This window comes from Euleptes europaea, chromosome 8 (genome assembly GCF_029931775.1).
Source record: "Euleptes europaea isolate rEulEur1 chromosome 8, rEulEur1.hap1, whole genome shotgun sequence".
NCBI lineage: Eukaryota > Metazoa > Chordata > Lepidosauria > Squamata > Sphaerodactylidae > Euleptes > Euleptes europaea.
In genome coordinates, this window is record NC_079319.1 from 3,258,044 (window position 1) to 3,283,464 (window position 25,421).

The 25,421-nt window shown below is 50.7% G+C and overlaps 1 protein-coding gene across 3 annotated transcripts in view; it reads left to right on the top strand.

Moving 5' to 3' along the window:
* ARHGAP39 (Rho GTPase activating protein 39) overlaps nucleotides 1-25,421 on the top strand; it is a 170,343-nt gene that overhangs the window by 92,213 nt on the left and 52,709 nt on the right. For all 3 annotated transcript variants that reach the window (XM_056854558.1, XM_056854560.1, XM_056854559.1), the window contains exons 2-3: nucleotides 373-807; nucleotides 14,284-14,364. In XM_056854558.1, the coding sequence (XP_056710536.1) occupies nucleotides 373-807; nucleotides 14,284-14,364 (516 nt within the window). The remainder of the gene's footprint in view (nucleotides 1-372; nucleotides 808-14,283; nucleotides 14,365-25,421) is intronic.

Below are 25,421 nucleotides of genomic sequence, written 5' to 3' on the forward strand. Positions count from 1 at the left end.
CTGGTTGGCCACTGTGTGAACAGACTGCTGGACTTGATGGATCTTGGTCTAATCCAGCAGGGCTTTCCTTATGATCTTATGTTCTTGAGGCTTTAGGAGGGGAGTGGACGTGTTCATGGAGAAGAGGGGTATTCATGGCTACTAGTCAAAATGGATTCTAGTCATGATGCATACCTATTCTCTCCAGGATCAGAGGAGCATGCCTTTTATATCAGGTGCTGTGGAACACAGGCAGGACAATGCTGCTGTGGGCTTCCTAGAGGCACCTGGTTGGCCACTGTGTGAACAGACTGCTGGACTTGATGGGCCTGGGTCTGATCCAGCAGGGCCTTTCTTATGTTCTTATGTGTTTCTGCCTTTTCTCCCTCACAGGTTGGAATGGGTGGAAATCATAGAGCCTCGCACGCGGGAGCGCATGTACGCCAACCTGATCACGGGGGAGTGCGTGTGGGACCCGCCTGCCGGCGTCCGCATCAAACGCACCAACGAGAACCAGTGGTGGGAACTCTTTGACCCCAACACCTCCCGCTTCTACTACTACAATGCCACCACCCAGCGGACGGTGTGGCACCGCCCCCAGAACTGCGACATCATCCCGCTGGCCAAGCTGCAGACCCTGAAGCAGAACACGGAGTCGCCCCGGGCCTCCACCGAGAACAGCCCTGGGCGGAGCAGCAATGTCAGCCGGGAAGGGAGCACCAGTTCTTCCCTGGAACAGGAGCTGGAAGGCGGGGAGAAGGTGCCGGAGCAGAGCCGACCCAACCGGCAGGCCTCCCAGTTCGCCACCGTCAAAGAGGAAACAGAAAGGTAATCCTGGGGTGTCAGAATGATAGAATCATAGAGTTGGAAGGGACTATCTGCTTGTCGGCCCTTCTGAGGTTGGACTAGATGACCTTGGTGGTCCCTTCCAACTCTATGATTCTATGATAATGTAATGGAGTCCACCCTCCAGAGCAGCCACTTTCTCCAGGGAGACTAATTTCTGCTGTCTAGAGATCAGCCAAAATTCTGGGAGATCTCCAGACGCCTCCTGGGGGTTGGCAACCCTAGGATCACTGCGCTGGCTGTTTGAAGCCCCTGAGTAGACTGGAGAACTCTCTTGGAATTATTGAGCCTTGACTGCTTCAAACTTCCTCACAAGGTTGAGGGCCCATCTTTGCTTGCCCCGAAATCTCAAAGTAAAAAGGGCCCCTGCAGTCTGCTAGGATCATAGAATCATAGAGTTGGAAGGGACCACCAGGGTCATCTAGTCCAACCCCCTGCACAATGCAGGAAATTCACAACTACCTCCCCACACACCCACAGTGACCCCCTACTCCATGTCCAGAAGATGGCCAAGGAGCCCTCCCTCTCATGATCTGCCTAAGGTCATAGAATCAGCATTGCTGACAGATGGCCATCCAATCTCTTCTTAAAAACCTCCAGGGAATGAGAGCTCACCACCTCCTGAGGAAGCCTGTTCCACTGAGGAACTGCTCTAACTGTTAGAATTTTTTTCCTAATGTTTAGACGGAAGTAGGCAGGACTCTGAAATGTTGTGAGGAGGGACCATGGCTCAGGGGCAGAGCATCTGCTTGGCAGGCAGGTTCAATCCCCAGCATCTCCAGTTAAAGGACCAGGTAGTATATGATGTGGAAGGTGTCGTGGCTCAGTGGTACAACCTCCTCTTTGCATACTGAAGGTCCAGGTTCAATTCCTGGCATCTTCAGTTAAAGGACCAGGTTGGATATGATGTGGGAGGGGCCGTGGCTCAGTGGTAGAGCCCCTGCTTTGCACGCAGAAGGTCCCAGGTTCAATCCCTGGTATGTCCAGTTGAAAGAACCAGGCAGTAGGTGATATGAAAGACTTTTCTCTGCCAGAGACCCTAGAGAGCTGCTGCCAGTCGGAGAGGGCAGTACTGATCCTGTTGGACTGATGGTCTCATTCTGTAGAAGACTGCTTCATGTGTTCATGTATTTATGTATTATTTAGATTTCATGTGTGTTCACCTGTGCAAGGGCTATCATTCTCTGGTTTGTGGGGGGAGCATAAATAGTTTGACAGTGTAGACTAGTGGGTAGAGCGGCCAGTACTGTCATCTGTGTGATTCAGTGATGTGAATTTTGTCTTAAGGATCAGGTGGAGGAGGGAGAGTGTGGGGGCTGACACGTAAAGTCCTTTTAGATTTTTAAAATGAGACTATGTAAAAAATTATGAGCGTTTGAACTTTTGTCCTGTGTCCTTTTTGGGTGTATGTGTTGAGTTCCAGCTTTTCAGTGCACACCTTTGTGTAGAAAGGTGCCCTGTGTTAAACTTCACCACAGCAAACACACCTGCTGCCATTATTTGCCTAGGGCGAATTGCAGTGCCCCCCTGATCCACACACTCTTGCACTGCCTGATCAGAGCAGAGTTTTGACAGCATCTGAACATGAGCTCAAGGTCACCGGAATTCGTTGCAAATGCACATTGTGCGTGAACGCTGTTATGTACTGGGGCTGTTCATTGTACGCGCACTCCCTAGGCCATGGGCAGAAAGCTTCCCTAGGAATCTGCCGGTGCAGACAAGCAGCACTTGCTGAATTGCCTGGTCATGGTGCATCTCTCTCTCCCTTAACAATTATTTTCAACGGAGTTTGCAAGGGGAAAAGTCCGCTATCTAAACTTCTAAATAAATACATTTGTCACTTGTATGTGGGTTTGTGTGTGTGTGTGAGAGAGAGACAAAGACAAGGCAATGGCATTTTTATTTTTTATTCGTTTACAAACCTTGTATCCTCCCTTTCTGCTCTTACAAGGGCCACCAGGGCAGCCAACAATTTAAAACATGCATGATAAAAATCCCATTTTAAAACCGTTATGATCAACCCTCCCAAAACTCACACACAATATTAAAACAATTAAAAACAGAGTTGAAACAAAAAATAAAAACAGCAATTAAAACATTAGTTAGGAAGGAGGAATCATTGAGGGAATGCCAGACAAAACCGGCGGAAGGCAGCAGCAGCAGGGGACAGACAAATCTCCCTGGGGAGAGAGTTCCAGAGACTTGGCAGCGCTGACCCCCGCAGGGGCTTGACTGCCCCGTCTGGTTTGGGCTCCGGCCTCCTCTGGAGGTGGCCCATGAGCCAGCAGCAGCTCAAGAGGCTGAGCTGGTAATCATGGAGAGCGGCGGATGGACCTCCTTCAGGCTGTGGTGGGCGTGAGAGAGAGGCGGGGAGAATCTGGTGGGGATTTCTGGAGATGGCTTTTCCCTCCTGATGAGCAGCGGCTGGCGAAAACTGGGGAGGGGGGGCCTCTGGCCTAACGCTTGAGGCCTGGAAACCAGGTAGGGGGCTCGATGCTTTATTATTGCTCGTTGGAACCGGCATTCAGCGCCTTGCCTCGTGCAATCCACTGGGGGCGGCAAACAGGGATCATTAATATAATTAATAATAGCAATTAGCAGATCAGTGTTACTGGTAATTAAAGATCAGCTGGGAGGAGGCAACAGGTGGCTTTCCACAGCGGGGGGGGGGGGCTTATGCCCAATGCCGCTCCAACTGCATGGACAGAAATCATTGAATCGTAGAAACATAGAGTTGGAAGGGATCTCCAGGGTCATCTAGTCCCACCCCCTGCACAATGCAGGAAATTTACGACTACCTTTTCCCCCCACCCACTTCCACAGTCACCCCTGATCCATGCCCAGAGGAAGGCAACGAAAACTTCCAGGATCCCTGGCTAATCTGGCCTGGAGGAAAATTGTTTCCTGACCCCAAAGTGGCCATCGGAATTACCCTGGGCATGTAGGAAGGGGCCATGAGAGCTGAGCACTGGCTCCTCCCTCCCTTCCCTCCCTCTCATGATCAGCCTAAGAGAGATGGTACCCATGATGGGTATCTGAAGAAGTGAGTTGTGGCTCACGAAACCTCCTACCCTGCCAGAAATTTTGTTAGTCTGTCAGGTGCTACTGGACTCTTGCTCTTTTCTACTGATTGGCCTAAGTTCACAGAATCAACAGTGGCCATCTCGCCTCTGCTAAAAAAAACCTCCAAAGAAGGAGGTACCCTTCTTCACCTGCCGAGGTTTGGGGTGGTGGCTCCTCCCTTCCTGCCCTCCTTCTCACAATCTCCCTCTCATGTAGGGCAGGTGTTGATGGAGAGTTAGGACGCAGGCAATGCGCAGCCGGGGGATCAGGCCCAAAAATCAGGCTGCTTTCGGATCTGAAGCGCATGTAACGGCCGCAGGAGGGGCTGCCTGATGAATGTGGCCTTGTGCCAACTAGGTTCCGGTGCCAGAGGCCACGCCTGCACCCGGCTCATTGGAGGGTTCCCTGGCTAAAGCGAGTACAGATGAGGATTGGATTAGGATTGGACCTGGGACCTTCTGCATGCCATGCATATGCTTTACTTCTGAGCCACAGCTGAGAATGTACACTCATGAAGCTGCCTTATACTGAATCAGACCCTTGGTTCATCAAGGTCAGTATTGTCCGCTCAGACGGGCAGCGCCTCTCCAGGGTCTCAGGCAGGGGTCTCTCACACCAATTTCTGCCTGATCTTTTTAGCTGGAGATGCTCGGGATTGAACCTGGGACCTTCTGTGTGCCAAGCAGAGGCCCTGTCACTGAGCCACAGCCCCTCCCCTAGTCCTCAGTGTAGGCCCAGTAGCAATCGCCGCCTAACTAAATCCCACAGATAAAGCCTTCTGGCCGTTGGCCATCCTGTGGAAATTCAGGAGGCAGGAGATGTGCAAATTACAAATTGATTTTTGATTGCCATGATAATGTCTGCACAAGAGGGGTGGTGGGAGGGGGGAGACCACAGGGACCTGCCCCTGACGTCTATGCTGGGTTGTCTGATGCTGGCATTTGTCGCAGCCCTGCCTTTTAATCTGCCCGGAGATTATCCCCTCTTTGTTTCTCTGGTTTCAGGGCTAGCCCTTACGGTGCCTGTTCGGTAGCAAAGAACAAGCATTGCACTTGGGCGTGTTTGTCGCTGTGTCAGGCTTGTGTGCAAAATGCCTGGCAGCGTGTCCAGCAAGATTGGCTCCTTCCCGTTTGGGCTGCTAGATTACCGGCTCTCTGAATTCAGAGCCAGACTCTGTAATTTTTCTCACTCGTAGCGGGCTTTGAAGTTCTTGAAATTATAGCATTTGGCCTCAGAGCTGTCAGGCGGGATGCAAAAACCCTTCCGCTGCCTTCTGTGCATCCAGGAGGGCATGGGAACTCTTGGTTGCAGACTGCCGGACTCGTCCGTTTGCGCCAGGTAGAGCTGTGCTTAGCAAGTTAAGCAGAAATTTCTCTTCTAATTGCTCCTCGGCCAAGTTCAGAACTAAGGTCAGCGTCTCTCAGCAGGCTGAGCTCAGAGCAAATAAAACTCGGGGGAAATTACAGACTCTCCGCTGCCAGGAGAGAGCCGTTTCTGCCGGTATTCCTACCTGTCACTTTACGGGTCTCTCAGAAAGCAATCTCCAAATCTAAGTGATTACTTTCTGCGGCACGTTTCGTTCTACGAGGCATTTCACAATTAAGATTTCATTATTCTTTTCCGCGGCAGAAGCCTCTGCTCAGAAACCATTACCTGTCCAGGGCTGTGTGGGGGTTTGTGGCTGAGCAGGGATTTGAATCTGGATCTCCCATAGCCAAATTCGTCTTTTCTGTTTCCTGCCCCGAACTTTCCTTCCACTTCCTTTGTTTCTGGTTTGTCCCCCTATTTCTGATCTCTGCAAATTTGATGTGGTTCAAAAGATGCGTCTGTAACCCCCCCCCCTCATTTCCCAAACTCTGTGGAGCTTAGGGGGGAGGGGGCCATGATTATGGTGTATCTGGAATCCTTTGGGTTGAATTTGGGCTGGTAACAGATTATTTACTTACTTATTTACTTTATTTATATCCTGCCATTCTCCCCAACAGGGACCCAAAGCGGCTTACATAATTCTCCCCTCCTCCATTTTATCCTCACAACAACCCTGTGAGGTAGGTTCGGCTGAGAATGTGTTACTGGCCCAAGGTCACCCAGTGAGCCTCCATGACACAGTTGGAATTTGAACCTGGGTCTCCTAAATCCTAGTTTAAAATTAGAATCATAGAGTTGGAAGGGACCACCAGGGTCATCTAGTCCAACCCCCTACACAATGCAGGAAACTCACAACCACCTCCCACACACCCTCAGTGACCCCTCCTCCATGCCCGGGAGATGGCAAGAAGGTGATGTGAAAGACCTCTGCTGGAGACCTGGAGAGCCACTGCCTGAGTAGACAATACTGACTTTCATACAATCATAGAGTTGGGCTGTCATATAGACTTTGATGGACCAAGGATCTGATTCAGTATAAGGCCGCTTCATGTGTTCGCCAAGGGGAGCCATCGGTGTTCGTTTGGTACCGTCAGCAGCCCCTGGCCTCCCAATTAAAATAACCTAATGAATCCCATACCAGCTGACCCTCTGTGTCATCGAAAGATCTGCTGAGCAAAATATTCCCTTCCCAAAGATGCTGAATGGCATGGCAGGAGATCTGCAAATTCTGCCGATGTGTTTCCTCTGCGGGACAAATGACAGCTCTGGAAGGGGTGATTGAGCTGAGGAACCCAGCAGGTTTTTTTCCCAGAGGGGGGCATTCCAACGAGCTGGTGACCCCAGTGGTTGCTGTTTGTTTCCGGAAGCGCTGCAGGAGACGTGTTCATCTCTCGATGCTTGGTCTGTCTCCAATCGGGCAATCCGTTAGCCCCGCCGAAGAGTTTCTGCATTCTTGGAACCAGGCAGGTGGAGAGAAGGGGGCTTTGGAGGTTTCGAAACCTTTTTTGCAACTTCCTTTGGGAGCTCGGAGGATTCCCCCTGCAGCTTGGCCGCTCCTCCGGCTCCGCTTGTTCAAACGCCAGAAGCCTTGCCAATGCCCTCTTCCCCCCCCTTTATTCTCTGACATGCCATTTGTCACCCGTCAGGGTGACATAACCATTTTCTCCCTTCTGCAGGTGCCAAGAAAGAGGTTCTTGCAATCCCTGCACATCCCAGGAGTTAATTGCTTTCCTCGTTTCTCACAAAAGGCCCATTTTGCCTTTCCTTTGACAGGAGGCAGGTACTTGACTTTGCAGAGTGGTTTTACTTACCGCTTAGGCTTTTTGGTGTGTGTGTGTGTGTGTTTTAATTCCAACTGATTGCTCGCAGTTTTTGCGGTTTCAGAGTGCTTTAGATTTCCCTTGTTGGCATCTGGGCCCAAATATCTGCCCTGATACTGAGACCCCGGGAGGAGAAGGAAGTCTTTCAGTAAGAACGCCAGGGAGGAGAAGGAAGTCTTTCAGTAAGAACGCCAGAAGAGTCCTGCTGGATCAGACCACTGAGGGTCGATCGAGTCCAGCATCCTGTCTCACACAAGGGCCAAACAGTTCCTCTGCAGGTCAAAGAGCAGGGCACAGAGGCTGAGGCCTTCCCCTGATAAGAACGAAAGAACACAAGAAGAGCCCCGCTGGATCACACACATGAAGCTGCCTTATACTGAATCAGACCCTTGGTCCATCAAAGTCAGTATTGTTGACTCAAGCCGGCAGCGGCTCCCCAGGGCCTCAGGCTGAGGTCGTTCGCATCACTACTGGCATCTTCAGTGGCCCTGCTTCTGGTGCCCCCACCTTCTGAGATTAGGCAGGTGGCAATAGTTAAATTGTGAAACTCCCTGCCCCAGGATATGGTGATGGCTGCCAGCTTGGAAGGCTTTAAGAGAGGAGTGGACATGTTCATGGAGGAGAGGAGTATTCCTGGCTACTAGTAAAAATGGATACTAGTCATGGTGCATACCTACTCTCTCCAGGATCAGAGGAGCATGCCGAATATATTAGGTGCTGTAGAACACAGGCAGGATGGTGCTGCTGCGGTTGTCTTGTGCGTGGGCTTCCTAGAGCACCTGGTTGGCCACTGTGCGAACAGACTGCTGGACTTGATGGTTCTTGGTCTGATCCAGCAGGGCTTTTGTTATGTTCTTATGTTGGTTCTTATGATTGTGCATGCCTTTCCCGCCAGTCAGAGGTTGCCTTCCTCTCCCCATGCATTTTGCCCTCATTTTCCAGATTCTGGCTAATACAGCATCTGGAATATGTGGGCAAAATGCAAGGGGAGAGCGAGGTGACCTCTGACTGGCGGGAAAGGCCTTGCACAATCAAAGGGAAGCCCCGAAGCAGTTGGCGGGGGTGACAGCGGGGAGAAATCCCAGCATAAAAGGCCTATGTTGCTTGTGGAGTCAGGCTACCCTGGATTAGGGGTGTGTGTGTGGAAGATTCGTTTCTGCAAGTTGCGTAGCCCAGAAGGGGCTGTTTACCCACCGATTTTGTCAGAAAAAAATAAAAGCACGTTGCTTTATCTCTTAGGTTCAGCGTGGTTTGTTAACCATTGCTCCGAGCGCAGATTTCTGTCGCAAAAGGGGCTGGGAACGTCTCCCCCGCTTCTCTGCGTGGCTGCTCGCCTTGAGGGCACCGCTGGCGAGTAGGGAGGTCCCCCAGCATCCAGAACCCTTCAAAGGCAGTTTACACATTACTGGTGAAGCGTATGTTAAAAACACAGAGTGCGCACGCAGTGCATTTAATTTTGCAAGTTGGTATCTGGCGGGTTAAGCTTCTCGGGGAGGTCTGATAGGCCAAAGCTCCCCCTTGCGGGAACGCAGGCATGTCAGTGTTAGATAAATCTTACCGATTCGCTTGATTTTGCAGGTCCCTCTGGTTCGTTCTCTTCCCAGACAACAGGGTTACAACCGAGCAGTTCAGTACGTGTCTTGTATTGAAACAAGCCCATCTTCAGTTAAAAAAAAATAGGTAGTGAGTCTTCAGTCTGGCAGAGGCTATGGAGAGTTGCTGGCAGTCCGAAGTAACAGCAGTGGGTTATCTGGACTATCAGCCCAGCTCAGTACGGGTGAAGGGCTGTGGCTCAGTGGTAGAGCCTCTGCCTGGCATGCAGAAGGTCCCAGGTTCAATCCCCGGCATCTCCACTTAAAGGGACTAGGCAGGTAGGTGATGTGAAAGACCCCTGCCTGAGGCCCTGGAGAGCTGCTGCCAGTCTGAGTAGACAATACTGACTTTGATGGACTGAGGGTCTGATTCAGTAGAAGGCAGCCTCATGTGTTCATGCATTCATGTGATGTTCATATGAACATAAGAAAGGCCCGGCTGGATCAGACCAAGGGCCATCAAGTCCAGCAGTTCGTTCACACAGTGGCCAACCAGGTGCCTCTAGGAAGCTCACAAACAGAGCAACTGCAGCAGCATTATCCTGTCTGCGTTTCACAGCACCTAAGATAATAGGCATGCTCCTCTGATCCTGGAGAGAATAGGTGTGCATCATGATGTTCCTGCAGTCAGGAGGCTGATCTCTGTCTTTCTACCAGCATCCGTTCCTCTGTCATCCCTCACTAGTGGAGACCAGATTTCTTCAAAGAGCAGAGGATAGCGAATTGGTACTGTCAGTTGGAATGTCTGTCCCTTGCATAAAAGGATTTTTTATTTTTATTTTTCCTTTAGCCTCTATAGTCCCAGGTGATTAAAATATGGAATTTGTTGCCAGATGCCACAGTGATGGCCACAGGCACGGTGGGGGTGGAAAGTGCCGTCAATTCACAGCTGACTTGTGGCGACCCCGTAAGGCAAGGGTGGGGAACGTCAGGCCTGGGGCCATTTAAGGCCTGCGAAATCATTTGGTATGGCCCTTCATGGGTCCTGGCAGATCTCTAGCTCAGAAGGATCTAAGACTGGCGATCCACCCCCTCCTGCGGATAGGAATAGCCTCTATTTAAGGCAGATGTGAGTTTGTTTTGCTGAGAAAAGTAACCTTTCCCCCCCTTGCAGAAGAGTCATTAGCTATGGAGCTGCTAGGACCGCCCAAGAAACTGTGTTAACCCTTTCCCACATCATGATGCACACCCGGGCCGTGGAGAAATGTATTCCCTCTGTACTACAAGAGGGCTGGGGGCGGAAGTGGTGAAAATGGAGGGGTTAAAGGGGGCAGGGTCAGAATGCGCGGTGGGGAGGGGGAGTTCTTAGCCAGGGTGTCCTCATTTCATCCCTGCAGGCGGAGGTAGCAGGAGCCGGCTGTAGAATCCAGCCCTGACCATGCGGAGCAGGAGCAACTCCGGCGCGCGGCTGGACAGCTACGCCCGGCTGGTGCAACAGACCATCCTGTTCCACCAGGTGGGCGAGTGCGCCACCGGCTGGATGCCTGCCTGCTTGCCCCGTGGGGGCGGGGTTGTCATCTGGGGCAGCTGTCTGCTTGGGGCTTGGTCAGCTAATTTTTAAGTTGATAATTTTGTATGGCCCGCGAATGATGTGATAAATATCCAAATGGCCCTTGGTGGAAAAAAGGTTCCCCACCCCTGCCGTAGGGTTTTCAAGACAAGACCCCCGAGATTCTTCCGGCCTACTCCCAGAGCTTTTTTATTGCTCGGCAGGCTCCGCTCGCGAGGCCACGGGTCTCTCTGTACATGTGAGAGGGAACGAAGGCGTTGCTAAGCGAAGAAGCCTTTCTTGTGACGCTCCAGGCTCCGCCGGGCAGCCCTTGACAGCAGATGCTGTTTCTCCTCTTCTCCGCCAGGCAAGCAGGCTCCGCGCTGCCTGCTCCAATGTGCTGGGCTCCCTTCCTTCTCCCGGGCAAGATGCCAAGCGGTGTCTGGAAAGCCAATTGACGAGTCTCTTTCCAGCAATGATCTTGGCGGTCAGCTGGGAAAGGTGGAGAGGAGGGTGGGGGCTGAGAGGGCTGGCGGCTGACAGCTCCCCACTGAAGACTCTGGCTCTTATTCATTATGCTAGGAGCTGTACGGTACGTGCAAAGGATATGTTGTCTATGCGCTGAGGATTCTTGGACTGCTTTAGACTAACAGTGAGCCCTATGGCACAGGCTGGTAAGCTGCAGTACTGCAGTCCAAGCTCTGCTCACAACCCGAGTTCGATCCCGACGGAAGCCGGCTCAAGGTTGACTCAGCCTTCCATCCTTCTGAGGTCGGTAAAATGAGTACCTAGCTTGTCGCGGGTAAAGTGTAGACAACTGGGGAAGGCGAGGGCAAACCACCCCGTAAACATAGTCTGCCTAGTGCGGCGTAGTGGTTAAGAGCGGTGGTTTGGAGCGGCGGACTCTGATCTGGAGAACTGGATTTGATTCCCCACCCCTCCACATGAGCGGCAGAGGCTAATCTGGTGAACTGGATTTGTTTCCCCACTCCTACACATGAAGCCAGCTGGGTAATTGGGCTAGTCACAGTCCTCTCAGCCCCACCTATCTCACAGGGTGTCTGTTGTGGGAGGGGAGGGGAAGGTGATTGTAAGCCCGTTTGAGTCTTCCTTAAGTGGTAGAGAAAGCCGGCATATAAAAACCAATTCCTCCTCTTTTTGTATGACTACACCAAAAGTGACCTTGATCCGCCGCTCTTCCTGTGTACCCTGCGTTCCCAGTTTGGGTTTTGTGCAGGTAGCTGAGCTTCCGGAAGGCTACGTGGGAGCAGAGGCCACCTTCCCAGCCCCAGAATGCCAGCAGTTGTCGAATGGCGGGGCTTTCAGAGCGCTGCCGGTTTCTGTCCAAGATGCCGCTGCAGCTTCTTGGTTGCCGGTTAGCTTGAGCGATGGCTTCGTGTTCTTTGCCGGTCCCCGTCACAGTGAAGCTTGAGTTTCCTCCTGGCTGCTTTCATCCCTCCCTGTCCAAACATCTTTAGCTTGTTGCTTTCAAAAGCGCCAGGCCTGTCAGAGCGCAGCATTAAAGGCGACAAGTACATTGGGATTGGAGGGGGCACAGCTGCCTCTTCTGGGGAGCGGTAGGTTTCCACAGGCTGTAGAACCAGGGTGGGGTTTTCCAGTCGCTTACTGCTCCCAGAGTCCAGTAGCACCTTAAAGACTAACAAAAATATTTTCTGGTAGGGTATGAGCTTTCGTGAGCCACAGCTCACTTCTTCAGATACCAGATATCAGATACCAGATATCTGAAGAAGTGAGCTGTGGCTCACGAAAGCTCATACCCTACCAGAAAATATTTTTGTTAGTCTTTAAGGTGCTACTGGACTCTTGCCCTTTTTGACTACTGCAAACAGACTAACACGGCTACCCACTGTGAATTACTGCCCCCAGTTCTGTTTGGCGGCCCACGTTCGTTGGGTGCGATCCTGCCAGAGCTGAGCACCGTCCCGTTGTTAATGGTAGAAAGGTGAAGCGCTCGCTGCGGTCTCCCATTGAAATGAACAGGACTGGAAAGGACGTGTGTTTGGCTGGGTCATTCCTCTGGCAGGTGTTCCCAACACGGTGCCTGTGGAGAGCCAGTGTGGTGTTGTGGTTAAGAGCAGCGGACTCTGATCTGGAGAACCGAGTCGGTTTCCCCACTCCTCCACATGAAGCCAGCTGGGTGACCTTGGGCTAGTCACTGCTCTCTCCGAACTCACTCAGCCCCACCTATCTCACAAGGTGTCTGTTGTGGGGAGAGGAAGGGAAGGAGATTGTAAGCAGGTTTGAGACTCCTTAAAGGCAGAGAAACTTTTTCTCAGCTCCAAAGCCAGTGCATGTTCAAGATTTGTACTTGGTTCATGTTAATGAAATATTTAGTGACTTGGTCACAGCATCAGAGAACATCGATGCACAAAGTGGCAACGTGCTGGTCTAGCCAGTGTGGGAACGGAGTCAAAGGTGCATTAATTTTTCTCACAGGTCAAAGCCCGGATAGGGTTGCCAGGTCCCTCTTTGCCACCGGCGGGAGCTTTTTGGGGTGGAACCTGAGGAGGACGGGGTTTGGGGAGGGGAGGGACTTCAGTGCTATAAAGTCCAATTGCCAAAGCGGCCATTTTCTCCAGGTGGACTGATCTCTGTCAGCTGGAGATCAGTTGTAATAGCAGGAGATTGGCAACCCTAAGTCCAGAGTCCAGTTTGTACGTTGGCACAGCTGGGTGTAACTAAATCCAACTATCTGCTCTGCTGCTCCAAAGCACAGGTCACTGCAGCGCGTTTAATGTCACGTGAATGGAAGCCCATAACCAGAGTTTAAAGATTTGGGGGGTAAGACTCATAGGTGGCCAGACTGATGTGCTCTGGACTCTGGCTGTGTGTGAACTAAGTCTGGGGTGCCACTGTCCTGGGTCTGGATGGGAATTCTGGAACCCCGTCATTCATTTCTTGTGCAGAATTGTGGAGGCATGTGATGGATAGGAGAGCCAGTGTGGTGAATTGGTTAAGGTGTCGGACTAGGACCTGGGAAACCCAGGTCCCAAATCCCTCCTTGCGCCATGAAGTCTTGCTGGGTGGCCTTGGGTCTCTTGCCTCGAAAACCCTATAGGGTCGCCGTAAGTCAGCTGTGACTTGATGGCAAAAAAAAAGAATGTATGGGGCTTTGATTTTGCCAGTTCTCACATTCTCTATTTTCTGGGTATGCAATCGCCACTTAAGAGCTCCGGAAAAAGTTACTGTGAAGGAATGTGTATTTCCTTATGAACCCACCCGACCACTACTGGCATCTTCGGAGGACCTGCTTCCAGTGATTAGGCAGGTGGCAACCTGGGACAGTGTCTTCTCGGTGGTGGCACCAAAGCTCTGCATCTCCATCCCCAGGGAGACTAATCTGTCCCGTTCTGCAGCTGAAGACTCTGTTGTTTCGTCTGGCATTCCCTCAATGATTCTCCTTCCTAACTAATGTTTTAATTGTCGTTCATGCCTTTGTACATATTTAGCTCTATTTTTAATTGATTTAATGGTGTTTTTAATGGTGATGTCATTACTTGTGTTTTAATTGGTTAGGCACCTTCTTGGCCCTTCTGAGGGCAGAAAGGTGGGATGCAAATTTTGTAAGTGAATAAATAATAAATGAGATCACCCTGGGAAAAGGAGCTGGCTTACAGAAAGGCCTGCCCTCCTCCGTTCCACTGGCAGATGGTTCTAGGCCACTTAGGTTTGCCAACTCCAGCTGGGGAAATTCCTGGATACTTGGGAACAGAGCCTGGGGTTTGAGGAGAGGGACCTCCATGGGGTATAATGTAATGGGGTCCACCCTCATGAGCAGCCACTTTCTCCAGGGAGACCAATTTCTGCCGTCTAGAGATCAGCTGTAATTCTAGGAGATCTCCAGGTGCCTCCTGGGGGTTGGCAACCCTAGGACCACTGGGCTGGCTGTTGGAGGCGCCTGGGTAGGTTGGAGAACTCTCTTGGCATTTTTGAGCCTTGACTGCTTCAAACTTCCACACAAGGTCAAGGGCCCATCTACGCTTGCCCCAAAGCCTCAACGTAAAAAAGCCCCCCTGCAGGCTTCTAAGAGTCGATAACAAGATTTCCCCCCCATTTTTTTTTCTTTTTTGCTTAACGGTTTTGCTTTCTCTGCCCCTCTTTTCAGCTCTTCGCCCCCGGGAGTTTTTGAGAAGGAATACGAGATCTATCGCGACTACAGCTCCGACGGCCAACGCCTCCACTACAGGTGAGCCCTCTCATTCTTGCCGGTTTTTAGAGAGCGTATAGCTTCAGCCAGTGGAATGAAAACCCTCCACTGTGTTGCAGGAGCTGAGCGTGGGAGGGGAACAGAGAAGACGCCTGTTCCCCCTGGGGTGGGAAGTGGGATCTGGGATATGAGAGATGAGCACTTTTGAAACAACTGCCCACACTGACGGAGGGGGGAACCCCAGAGAAATGTCTGCTTTGCAAGGGAACCGCATTTTCCCTCTTCTTAAATTCAGTTTTACACATGTGAGCAACCTGAAACGGCTCTCCTTGTAAGCTCTCTCCTGTCCCCTTAACTTCTTCCCCTTCCCCGTTTTAAACTTTTATTTTAAACACAAACAAATAAGCAAAACAAAAATTGTATAAACATTTGAACATTATATTATTACAATATATGTGGAGCATACTTTGCATCTACATTTCAATCATTGATTTATTTGGATTACATCACTTTATATATTCCCATATCTAACCATATGTTTCTCCATAAATATAAATCATTTTAATAGATCATTTAGAGGATAGGGCTACCCATGGCTACTAGTCAAAATGAATGTTAGTCATGACGCAAACCTATTCTCTCCAGGATCAGAGGAGCATGCCTATTATATTAGGGCTTCCTGGAGGCACCTGGTTGGCCACTGTGTGAACAGACTGTTAGACTTGATGGACCATGGTCTGATCCAGCAGGGCTTCTCTTATGTTCTTATGTTCTTAACTTGTAAGGTTTTAAGAGGAAAGTGGACATGTTCATGGAAGAGAGAGCTATCCATGGCTACTAGTCAAAATGGATACTAGTCATGATGCAAACCTATCCTCTCCAGGATCAGAGGAGCATGCCTATTATATTCGGTGCTGTGGAACACAGGCAGGACAATGCTGCTGCAGTCATCTTGTTTGTGGGCTTCTTAGAGGCACCTGATTGGCCACTGTGTGAACAGACTGCTGGACTTGATAGACCTTGGTCTGATCCAGCATGGCCTTTTTTATGTTCTTATCAGGGCGTAGCATTCACAACTGTCTTTTCAAAGCAGATCTGCAAAGTTATTCTAAAGCCGAGGTAAGAGCAAGAAATACAGTCAAGCGCTTCCCCCAGCTCCCTCCTTAAAGATGGAGGATGGCTATTAATTAGAAATGAGAGCAAAATATTGACAGGTTGTTATGCCAAAGCCCCCCATGCAAACATCTGGGCACCATTCAAGCAAGAGTGCCTCAGCGCAGAGGCAGCCTTCTGTTGAAAATGCAACTTTTATAGCTTCCTGAACGAGCCCGGAATAATCATTCTTGCAGACGAGCCCTTCTTCACAGAGATGGCAGACCGGCAGATCTTGACAGCCAAACATCTGGCCAAATAGCCTGGTGGAATTTTTAGTACTTCCTTTGTTCCATTGTTATCCCGTCCCCTCCCGCAAGGCTAAGGGGGCACGAATCTGTTTCAGCAAACTCATAAAAATGTGAATTTGCAGCAGAGAAGCTGGGGGTGGCGGGTGGTTGTGGGGGAAATCATGGCACCCCCATCCCCAAATAGCCCCGATTGTCAAACTGCTGCAATGGAAGGGAAATCTTAGACCCTTTTGGGAAGCTACACAGATTCTGACTCTAATGGATTTCTAAGAGGAAGGAAGAAGAGTTGGTTTTTATACCCCACTTTTCTCCATCTGTAAGGAGTCTCAGAACAGCTTACAAATCTCTTCCCCTTCCCCTGCTGCGCTGGATTGCTGAGGCACATGGGTAGAGCAGCTTGTCCGCCATTTTGAATATTCCTGCTGATGGAACCCCACTGGGGATTCCAAGAATCCACAGATCACTATTTGGAAAAGGAGACTTGGCCATACTAGGGGAAGAATAATAAGTCGAAATTTGTTGTTCGTACTGCTAGTCCCCCCACCCCCCTTCCAACATTACGTATTTGTCAGGCTACTGATTGTGTGCCCTGACCTGGATCAGCCAGGCTAGGCCAATATTGGAAGCTATGCAGGGTCGGCCCTGGTTAGTACTTGCATGGGAGACCACCAGGGAAATCCAGGGTTGCTACGCAGAGGCAGACAATGGCAAACTACCTCTGTATGTCTTTTGCCCTGACCTGGATGGGCCAGGCTAGCCACATCTCGTCAGATCTCAGAAGCTAAGCAGGGTTGACCCTGGTTAGTACTTGGATGGGAGACCACTGTGGAAGTCCAGGGTCTCTACACAGAGGCAGGCAATGGCAAACCACCTACGTTAGTATTTTGCCTTGAAAACCCCATGAGGGGGTTGCCAAAAGTTGGCTGCAACTTGGCAGCACTTTCCACCGCTGCCACTGATGGTGGATCATGGTTAGTGCCATGGTAACATTATGGCAAGAATTGCCCCTAATGCTCCCAAGAAACAGTTGCCCGCGTGCCGCTTTGGTCTCCCACGAAACGTGATGCTCTGGCCTGTGGACCTGCTCAGCCAGGCAGGAACAAAGGACAAAGCCCTCCCCACTTTGCCCTGTGTAGAGAGGGTGTCAGGCAGGACTGTTCCTCCCTCCCTTCTTTTTTTTTTGTCCGGAGAATCGTTTCCAAAGTCTTCAAGGGCTGAGACGATGCTAAACCTTTTTGGCACTCGAAAATCAGACATAAACATCTCCTTCCTGGAGGTCGTCTTCTGAGCCCTGTAATTTGGTTCCCGCCAGGCCAGCCCCACAAGGCAAATTGATTTGCGTTGGCTGCCTGTCTTGTCATACTTAATCCCCACCTTGGACAGGAGGATGGGAAGAGGAGCTCTCTCTGGCCGGGGGCTCCGATGGCTGCTGCAGACACGAATTCAGCTCTTGGCTTCTGGTATTACTGCTCCCGTCCTTTAACAGGAAGCTACAAATTGCTAGAGGGGGTAGATCATTTTTTAGGGGGATGGGAATGATTTGGGAGAGGGTTCCCTACCCTGGAAGGATGCTTATCCCCCTCCCAGTTGCCTTAGGTCGGGGATCCCTAAAAGTAAGAGTAATTCAGCAGTGGAATCGGTTGCCTTGGGAGGTGGTGAGCTCCCCCTCTCTGCCAGTCTTCAAGCAGCGGCTGAATGAACCCTTCCCAGGGATGCTCTAGGCTGGTCCTGCATTTAGCAGGGGGTTGGACTAGATAGCCTCTATGGGTCCTTCCAATTCTGTGATGCCTGTGGGTACTATGGTGCCCAACTACATCTTTCCGGGCACCCGCCAAGTGTTTTTAAAAACAGGCGGGACTTTTGTCTGTCAGGGCTTCTGACAAGTGGTGAGTAAACAAGCAAATATTTTAAAGCAATGCATCCATTTAAAAAGCCATATTGGCAAATGGAGCCAATTTTCCTGAAATGTTGAAGAGTTACTATGAGAGTTATGCATAACCTCCCTCCCTGACATTTTGTGGTTGGTTCCGCCTCCTGCGGCGGCCGTTTTGTGGTTGTGCCCACTACCCTGTGGTGGCATTCCAAAGGTGCCCGCAGGGTCAAAAAGGTTGTGGACCTCTGCCTTAGTGCAAAGAGGTCTCAGAAGTTCTCCAAGCCAACCTGTTTGCAAGAGGTGAAACCGGAGCGGCAGCAATCCCTTCAGGTCTCTGCAAATGTGACCGTCTCTCTCTGGCCACAGCTGGGCTTGAAAGCCAAGGCCTGTCCCCTTCAGAACATCATGAGGGGGTTGGCCAAAGCCACCTGTGCCAATCTGCGTGCGGGAAGGCATCGCTTGGCAGTGGCTGTTGTTCCCGCCAGCTGACCTCAGGCCGGCTGCTAGAAGGTTCTGTGGCTGAGGAAGAAGAAGAAGAGTTGGTTTTTATATGCCGACTTTCTCTACCACTGAAGGAAGAATCAAACCGGCTTACAATCGCCTTCCCTTCCCCTCCCCACAACAGACACCCTGTGAGGTAGGTGGGGCTGAGAGAGTGTGACTAGCCCAAGGTCACCCAGCTGGTTTTGTGTGTAGGAGCGGGGAAACGAATCCAGTTCACCAGATTAGCCTCTGCCGCTCATGTGGAGGAGGAGTGGGGAATCGAACCCGGTTCTCCAGATCAGAGTCCACTGCTCCAAACCGCCACTCTTAACCACTACACCACGCTGGCTCTTGTAAGGTAAGGGAACTCCCCTTCCCGACTGTGTGGCTTCTTGTGTTTCCAGTGGGGCTGGAGAGTCACTTAGTGGCTTGACCACCTCGGGTTTCTTTAGCTTAGGGCTTGGTTGGCAGTGCAAGGATTACACCTCTGCTCTTCTCATCTGCATCATTCCGCTGGGAGGATGAGCGTACTCGGTGTGTGGCAGACGGGGGGAAAGGGATCCGTGTCTGTGAAGCTGTGAGCCATTTTTTTCTCCTAGACCACGTTGCCTCATAGTCTGAACAGGAAAGCATAGGTGGTGCAGTCCTTTCCCTTGCCAAAAGCCCGTTCATGACGTTCTGCACTGCTGTTGAGCAGAAGATGGGGGCGATTCAAATCAGAGCAGGCAGGCTTGACTCGGCAGAAGCCGGAAGCACGGGGACCCCCTAACCCGGGGGGGGGGGTGCATACAGTTGTGTGTGGTGCAGTGGTTTGAGTGTCAGATTGGGATCTGGGGGACCCGGGTTCAAATCTCCTCTCTGCAACAGAACCTTGCTCACAGGGTTGCTGTGGGAATAAAATGAAGAAGGAGAATACCGTAAGCCACCTGGGGTCCCTATTGCGGAGGGAAGTGGGACATAAATTAACCGAATAAATAAATAAAAAACCAGTGGACGTGGGGCTGGCCGTGTTGCCCCAAAGGGCCATGCTTTCCCCCCCCCCCCCATTGGAATATTGCCCTGCTACCCCCTGGCAGCGGTGCCCTGGTCCTCGCTGATGGGAATCCTGCTTCGATGATTCCCTGAAACGTACACAAGAACACATGAAGCTGCCTTATACTGAATCAGACCCTCTTTCCATCAAAGTCAGTATTGTCTGCTCAGACTGGCAGCAGCTCTCCAGGGTCTCAGGCAGGGGTCTTTCACATCTCCTACCTGCCTAGTCCCTTTAACTGGAGATGCTGGGGATTGAACCTGGGACCTTCTGCATGCCGAGCAGATGCTCTACCAGGCATTTTGCTGATATGAAGTAGCTTACGGTAGGTCTTACATCTGGAGCATTCATTATCTCTGCCTCCTTGCAATGGTTGCAGGGCATGATTGATGAGTCAAGAAGCTGCTGGTTCAGATTTCAGCCAGGGTCACTTGGCTAGTGGTCAGGAAGCCCACCCTGTCCTACTGCGCATGGTTGGTGTATGGGTTACTGAGATAACATACATGCCAAATACATTGAACGCTTTGTCCAGTGACATAGCTGAAAGGAGAATGTTTCTCCATTATTTGGCCACCTTCATGGGCTGCTCAAGACAGAACAAACCATTGCAGGAAGGGTCACCTCCTGATGTAATTGGGGCCTACAGTGGCAGTCAGCAGATTGTCACATGCACATGAAGCCGGCTGGGTGACCTTGGGCCAGTCGCAGTTCTCTCCAAACTCTCTCAGCCTCACCTACCTCACAGGGTGTCTGTTGTGGGGAGGGGAAGGGAAGGTGATCGTAAGCCGGTTGGATTCTGCCTTAAGTGGCAGAGAAAGTCGGCATATAAAAACCAACTCTTCTTCTTCTTCAAACTCAGTATTATATACTTAGGCTGGTGGTGGCTCTCCGGGGTCTCAAGCAGAGGTCTTTCATATCACCTACAACCCGATCCTATTAGCTGGAGATGCCGGGGATTGTACCTGGGACCTTCTGCATGCCAAGCAGAGGCTCTACCACTGAGCCACGGCCCCTCACACTGGCTCTCCGGGGTTTCAGGCTGAGGTCTTTCACATCATCTACGGCCTTGTCCTTTTTAACTGGAGATACCAATGATCGAACCTGGGACCTTGAGAATGCCAAGCAGATGGTCGACTCCTGAGCCACAACGCCCCCCCCCATATTGTGTTTCCTGTGTCTGTAATTTGAATGGAAAATTGCATTGGTGAGAATGTGCAATCGTAAATTAACATAAATTGAAGCCCGTTTCACTAGCAAAGGTGTTCATCCTCTGGTGAAAGGCACTTTCCGCTAGAGAAAAGCTCCTCCGCTCACCGAAAGAATCCCCGGGATCCAGCCCGAGGCCTTTCTCGTATTTTCTGTACATTACGAATGTGTGAGAATACACTGAAGCCTAAGCTGGCAAGAAAGATAACCACGAGTCCTCTTAGAAGGCCAAACTGAAAACATCTGCTCAGCGTCTGGAGGCGGTGCACAAAGCACATTCCTTGTTAAGGATTATTAGGACGGGGATTGCAAACAAAACGGCAAGTGTCATAAGGCCAGCGGATAACCGTATGCTGCGGTGACCTTTCCAGATGCACTTGGGGGTCTTGATTGCTGCTTTGAGTGAATGTTAAGCAACTTGGGAGGGCAGCAGAAAAGGACAACTGGAATTATTCAGGGGGAGGAAGAAATGAGCACTGCCTCTTTGGAGCCTGCAACTAGGGTTGCCAACCTCCTGGTACTAGCTGGAGATCTCCTGCTATTACAACTGATCTTCAGCCGATAGAGATCAGTTCACCTGGAGTCAAAATGGCCGCTTTGGCAATTGGCCTCTATGGCATTGAAATCCCTCCCCTCCCCAAACCCCACCCTCCTCAGGCTCTGCCCCCAAAATCTCCAGGTATTTCCCAACCTGGAGCTGGTGACCCTACCTGCTGCTGTATCCGGTGTGTCTGGGGGGATGGAATGACAACAGAGGGAGATGGGACTACAATGCCATAGAGTCCAATTGCCCAAGCGGCCATTTTCTCCAGGTGATCTCTATCAGCTGGAGATCAGTTGTAATAGCAGGAGATCTCCAGCTAGTACCTGGACCTTGGCAACTCGACCAGTAGCACCTTAGAGACCAACGAGATCTTTTGGGTGTAAGCTTTCAGGAGTCAGAGCTCCCTTCGTCAGATAGCATTACTCTAAGCCCTATTGCACTGTTCAAAGCTTGTCTTATGTTTCATTGCGTTGTTTCCCATTTTGTAACTTACCTTGAGATCTCAGTGAGCGAGTATGAATTATCTTAACCTTGCTCTCCAGCAACACATTTTGACACTTAAGAATCTTTTCTGGCTCCTTCACGGCTGCCCTTCCCAGCCTCAATTTCCTTCTGATTTCTTGGCTGCAGCCTCCCTTTTGCTTGATGATGGAGCCAAGGAACAGAAAGCTTTAAACTGTTTCCACTTCCTCATCGTCAACCGTAAAGTTGCGTTTGGTTACCAGCGTAGAACTGGGTGCACGGTTCTCCTGAGTCCTTAAATTGTTCTTGCTGCCTTTACCATGGCCCTAAGAGCAGGAGTTGGAGAAAAGGGGGGGGGCAGGGATCTTGCTAGAACCCTGCCCCTCCTGCATTTGCTTCCTGCAGCAGCTGCCTGAGTTTTCTCCCCTTTCCAGAACAGGAGCAATTAAGAGATTAGTTTTCACTATGGCCAGCGCATGAAGGGCTGGCTGCTGTCGCACATGTTTTGCAACCAGACATAAATCTGTCCGCTTCCCACTTGGCTTTATTGGCTGCAAACAGTGTGATTTCTCTCTCCCCTCCCCTCTCCTTTCCCTTTTGAAGGAGCATTTTGAGACGGTGCTGTTAATCAAGGGCCTCAGAGTCTCCAAGTAAAGAGGAGAGCTGCTCAGGGGTTGCATTTATCCTGTTTAAGGGGCTCCCTGGCTCTGTAGAGTAAGAGATCCAGAAAGGATAAGGAGGCATTTGTCTCTTGGGGATGGTTTCGGTTGGTGGAGGAGTTTGCAGGCCTTTTGATTCCTATCCTACATCCAGACATTATTTCCAAAGTCATCTAGTCCAACCCCCTGCACAATGCAGGAAATTCATAACTCCCCCCCCCCCATCCTCATTGATTCCATAGGTAAAGGTATTCCCCTGTGCAAGCACCGGGTCCTTACTGACCCATGGGGTAATGTCACATCCCGACGTTTACTAGGCAGACTATGTTTACGGGGTGGTTTGCCATGGCCTTCCCCAGTCGTCTACACTTTACTCCCAGCAAGCCGGGTACTCATTTTACCGACCTCGGAAGGATGGAAGGCTGAGTCAACCTTGAGCCGGCTACCTGAAACCGACTTCCATGGAGATCAAACTCAGGTCGTGAGCAGAGCTTTTGACTGCAGTATTGAAGCTTACCACTCTGCTCCACGGGGCTCTCCATGCCCTACTCTATTAACCATAATGTAGCTAGAAACCATATTATATCCATAATATAGCTAGAAAGAAAGTAGGCCAGTTACTCTGCCAGAACAAGACCTGTGGGGCACTGAGCCCTTCCCCACCCACTGGAAATCCAGCACGGCTCTCTGTTCCATCTCCTGATCGTGCCACCCCTGCATTTCCAAGCCTCTCTTTGCATCCGTAAGGGCCTGCAGCTTGCTTTGAAATAACGAACGATAGAGCTGCACTTGTCAGCATGTCCGTGCCGGCAGCTGCTGGGAATCACGGAGGAGGGGGGAAACGGGGGGCAGCCTTAGTCGAGAAGCTGAAAATGTACACTTGCACGTGCCGTTCTCCGGAGAGGTTCTCCCCCTCCCCATACACACGCACCTGAAATGCAGCATCCGTGTAGATCTCCATCTTCGAAGCATGCCTTCCTAGCATGCGGACTGAGGCGGGGACCTCCTGCCCTTGGATGCAAGTCAAGTCGAGGCATCCAGAGAGGAGCTTTTAAGCTGCCAGAGAAGAAGGCCAAGCTGTAAACAAATTAATACGGACAGGCCATGGGGAACTGGCGGGGAGGTGGGAGGGGGGGAGAGAGATGCAGCTCTGGAATGCTGATTTCACCGTGGCTGTGAAGAAATCAAAGCTTGAGAACGTGCTTGCGCAGCAGCAGGAAGCGCTCCGACTGGAGCCGGAGGGGGCTGCTTGGCTTTGCCCACACACAAGCAGCATTGAGCTTCATTCCCCCCCTGTAGGAGACTCCCTACGATGTGGATTTTTGGCTCGTGATGTGCAAATCCCAGGCTCCCCAAACCCAGGCAGCAAAATTGCCAAACTAGGTCAGATCTCTTCCTACACACTTGACACTGAGAGACACTGTCCTTCAGTGTTACTCCTCTGAAGATGCCTGCCACAGCTGCTGGCGAAACGTCAGGAAAGAAAATACCAAGACCACGGTTACACAGCCCGGATAACCTACGAGAACCAATAAGTCAGATCTGTTTGTCTTCATTAAGACCACGTTGCTGATTGACCCTCAAACAAAACACCCGTTGGACATCTGAGATCTGGGAAGCCAGCATGGTGTAGTGGTTAAGAGCGGTGGTTTGGAGTGGTGGATTCTGATCTGGTGAACCGGGTTGGTTTCCCCACTCCTCCACATGAAGCCAGCTGGGTGACCTGGGGCTCTCTTAGAGCTCTCTCAGCCCCACCTACCTCACAGGGTGTCTGTTGTGGGAAGGGAAAGGGAAGGTGGTTGTAAGTCGGCTTGATTCTTCCTTAAGTGGTGGAGAAAGTTGGCATATAAAAACCAACTCTTTTTCTTCTCCTCCTCCTCCTTCTTTGCCTTCCCTCTTTTCCGTCAAAGGCCTCCAAGACTCTCAGTCTTCTCCTCTTCAGGCTAAACATCCCCAGCTCCTTCAACCTTTCCTCATAGGACTTGGTCTCCAGACCCCTCACCATCTTTGTTGCCCTCCGCTGGACAGCTTGTCTACATCCTTCTTAAATTGTGGTTCCCACAACGGAACACAAAACTGTACTGAAAACTGACCTCTTTGAGTATTGCTTTCAGAGACTGAATATTAAGCAAAGGCATTTTTCCAACAAGGAGCAATTAAATTTTGCCTTTGTCAATGGCGTACTTGTGATCTGGGATTGCTCTGGCCGAACGCTATTCGTATTTCTTAGCGTTCTGATCTCTCCCTGTAGCCAGTGCATGTCAGGAGTAAATTGGCTGGCTTGGCATTTTTTCTTCTCCTCCTTTGAGTATTTCCAACTAGAAAGAGGCAAGTAAAAAAATACACTAATACTAGTAGTGAATCCAGAGCTGAGAGCTGCAGTTCTGTTGATGTTTGGTGAAAGGATTTGGGATTTGTATTGCAGTTTGTATTGCCCTGTACAAAGACTGGCACACTGGTCAGATGAGACAGATCCTCGCTCAACTTTCCGCCTGAATGGTTAAAAGCGGCGGACTCTTAATCTGGAGAACTGGGTTCGATTCCCCATGCTCCACATGAAGCCTGCTGGGTGACCTTGGGCCAGTCACAGTTCTCTCAGAACTCTCTCAGCTCCACCTACCTCACAAGGTGTCTGTTTTGAGGAGGGGAAGGGAAGGTGATGGTAAGCCGCTCTGAGACTCCTTAAAGGTAGAGAAAAGCGGGGTATAAAAACCAATTCTTCTTCTTCTATTAATTGACTGTGAACCAAAGTTTGGTGAAGCAAGCAACACTTGAATGAGTGGCAGCTAGAGGATGTGAAAAGATTGTATTAAGTAGTGTCAAGGTCAGGGTCTCTCTCTTTCACACACCCTTTTGAACACATGAACGCATGAAGCTGTCCTTCTACTGAATCAGACCCTCGGTCCATCAAAGTCAGTATTGTCTACTCAGACCGGCAGTGGCTCTCCAGGGTCTCAGGCAGAGGCCTTTCGCATCACCTACCTGCCTAGTCCCTTTTGAACTGGTGTGAACACCATACAAGAATGGAATCCCAGCCAACCACCTCTTTTGCTTCCGGAGCAGCTCAGAGACGCCTCTCCTCTGCCCTCCTGTATCCATAGCTGGATTAATAGAACAGGCGAAACCAAGGCAGGCGGAGGAATCTGTGCCACCGTCTCCCGTGTGCAGCACTTGCTTATTCTGTGACTTTGGCTGCCTGCAAATAAGTGCTTAATTTGAGGAAACGCCTCCTGCTTTCCCTGCACTTTGCTGATCTTAGAGTTATTTCAGCTTTTCTGCTGCTGCCTTGCCAGCAAATGTTCTTCCCTCCTCTGCTGTTAATGTAAATTTTCAGCAAATTGAATTTGTTGCAGTTCCGGTGCATCCGATGCAAATACTGTGATTGGCACTGTTGGTTTTGCAGCTCTGTATTCTTTGGGTTTTCCTTCTGTTT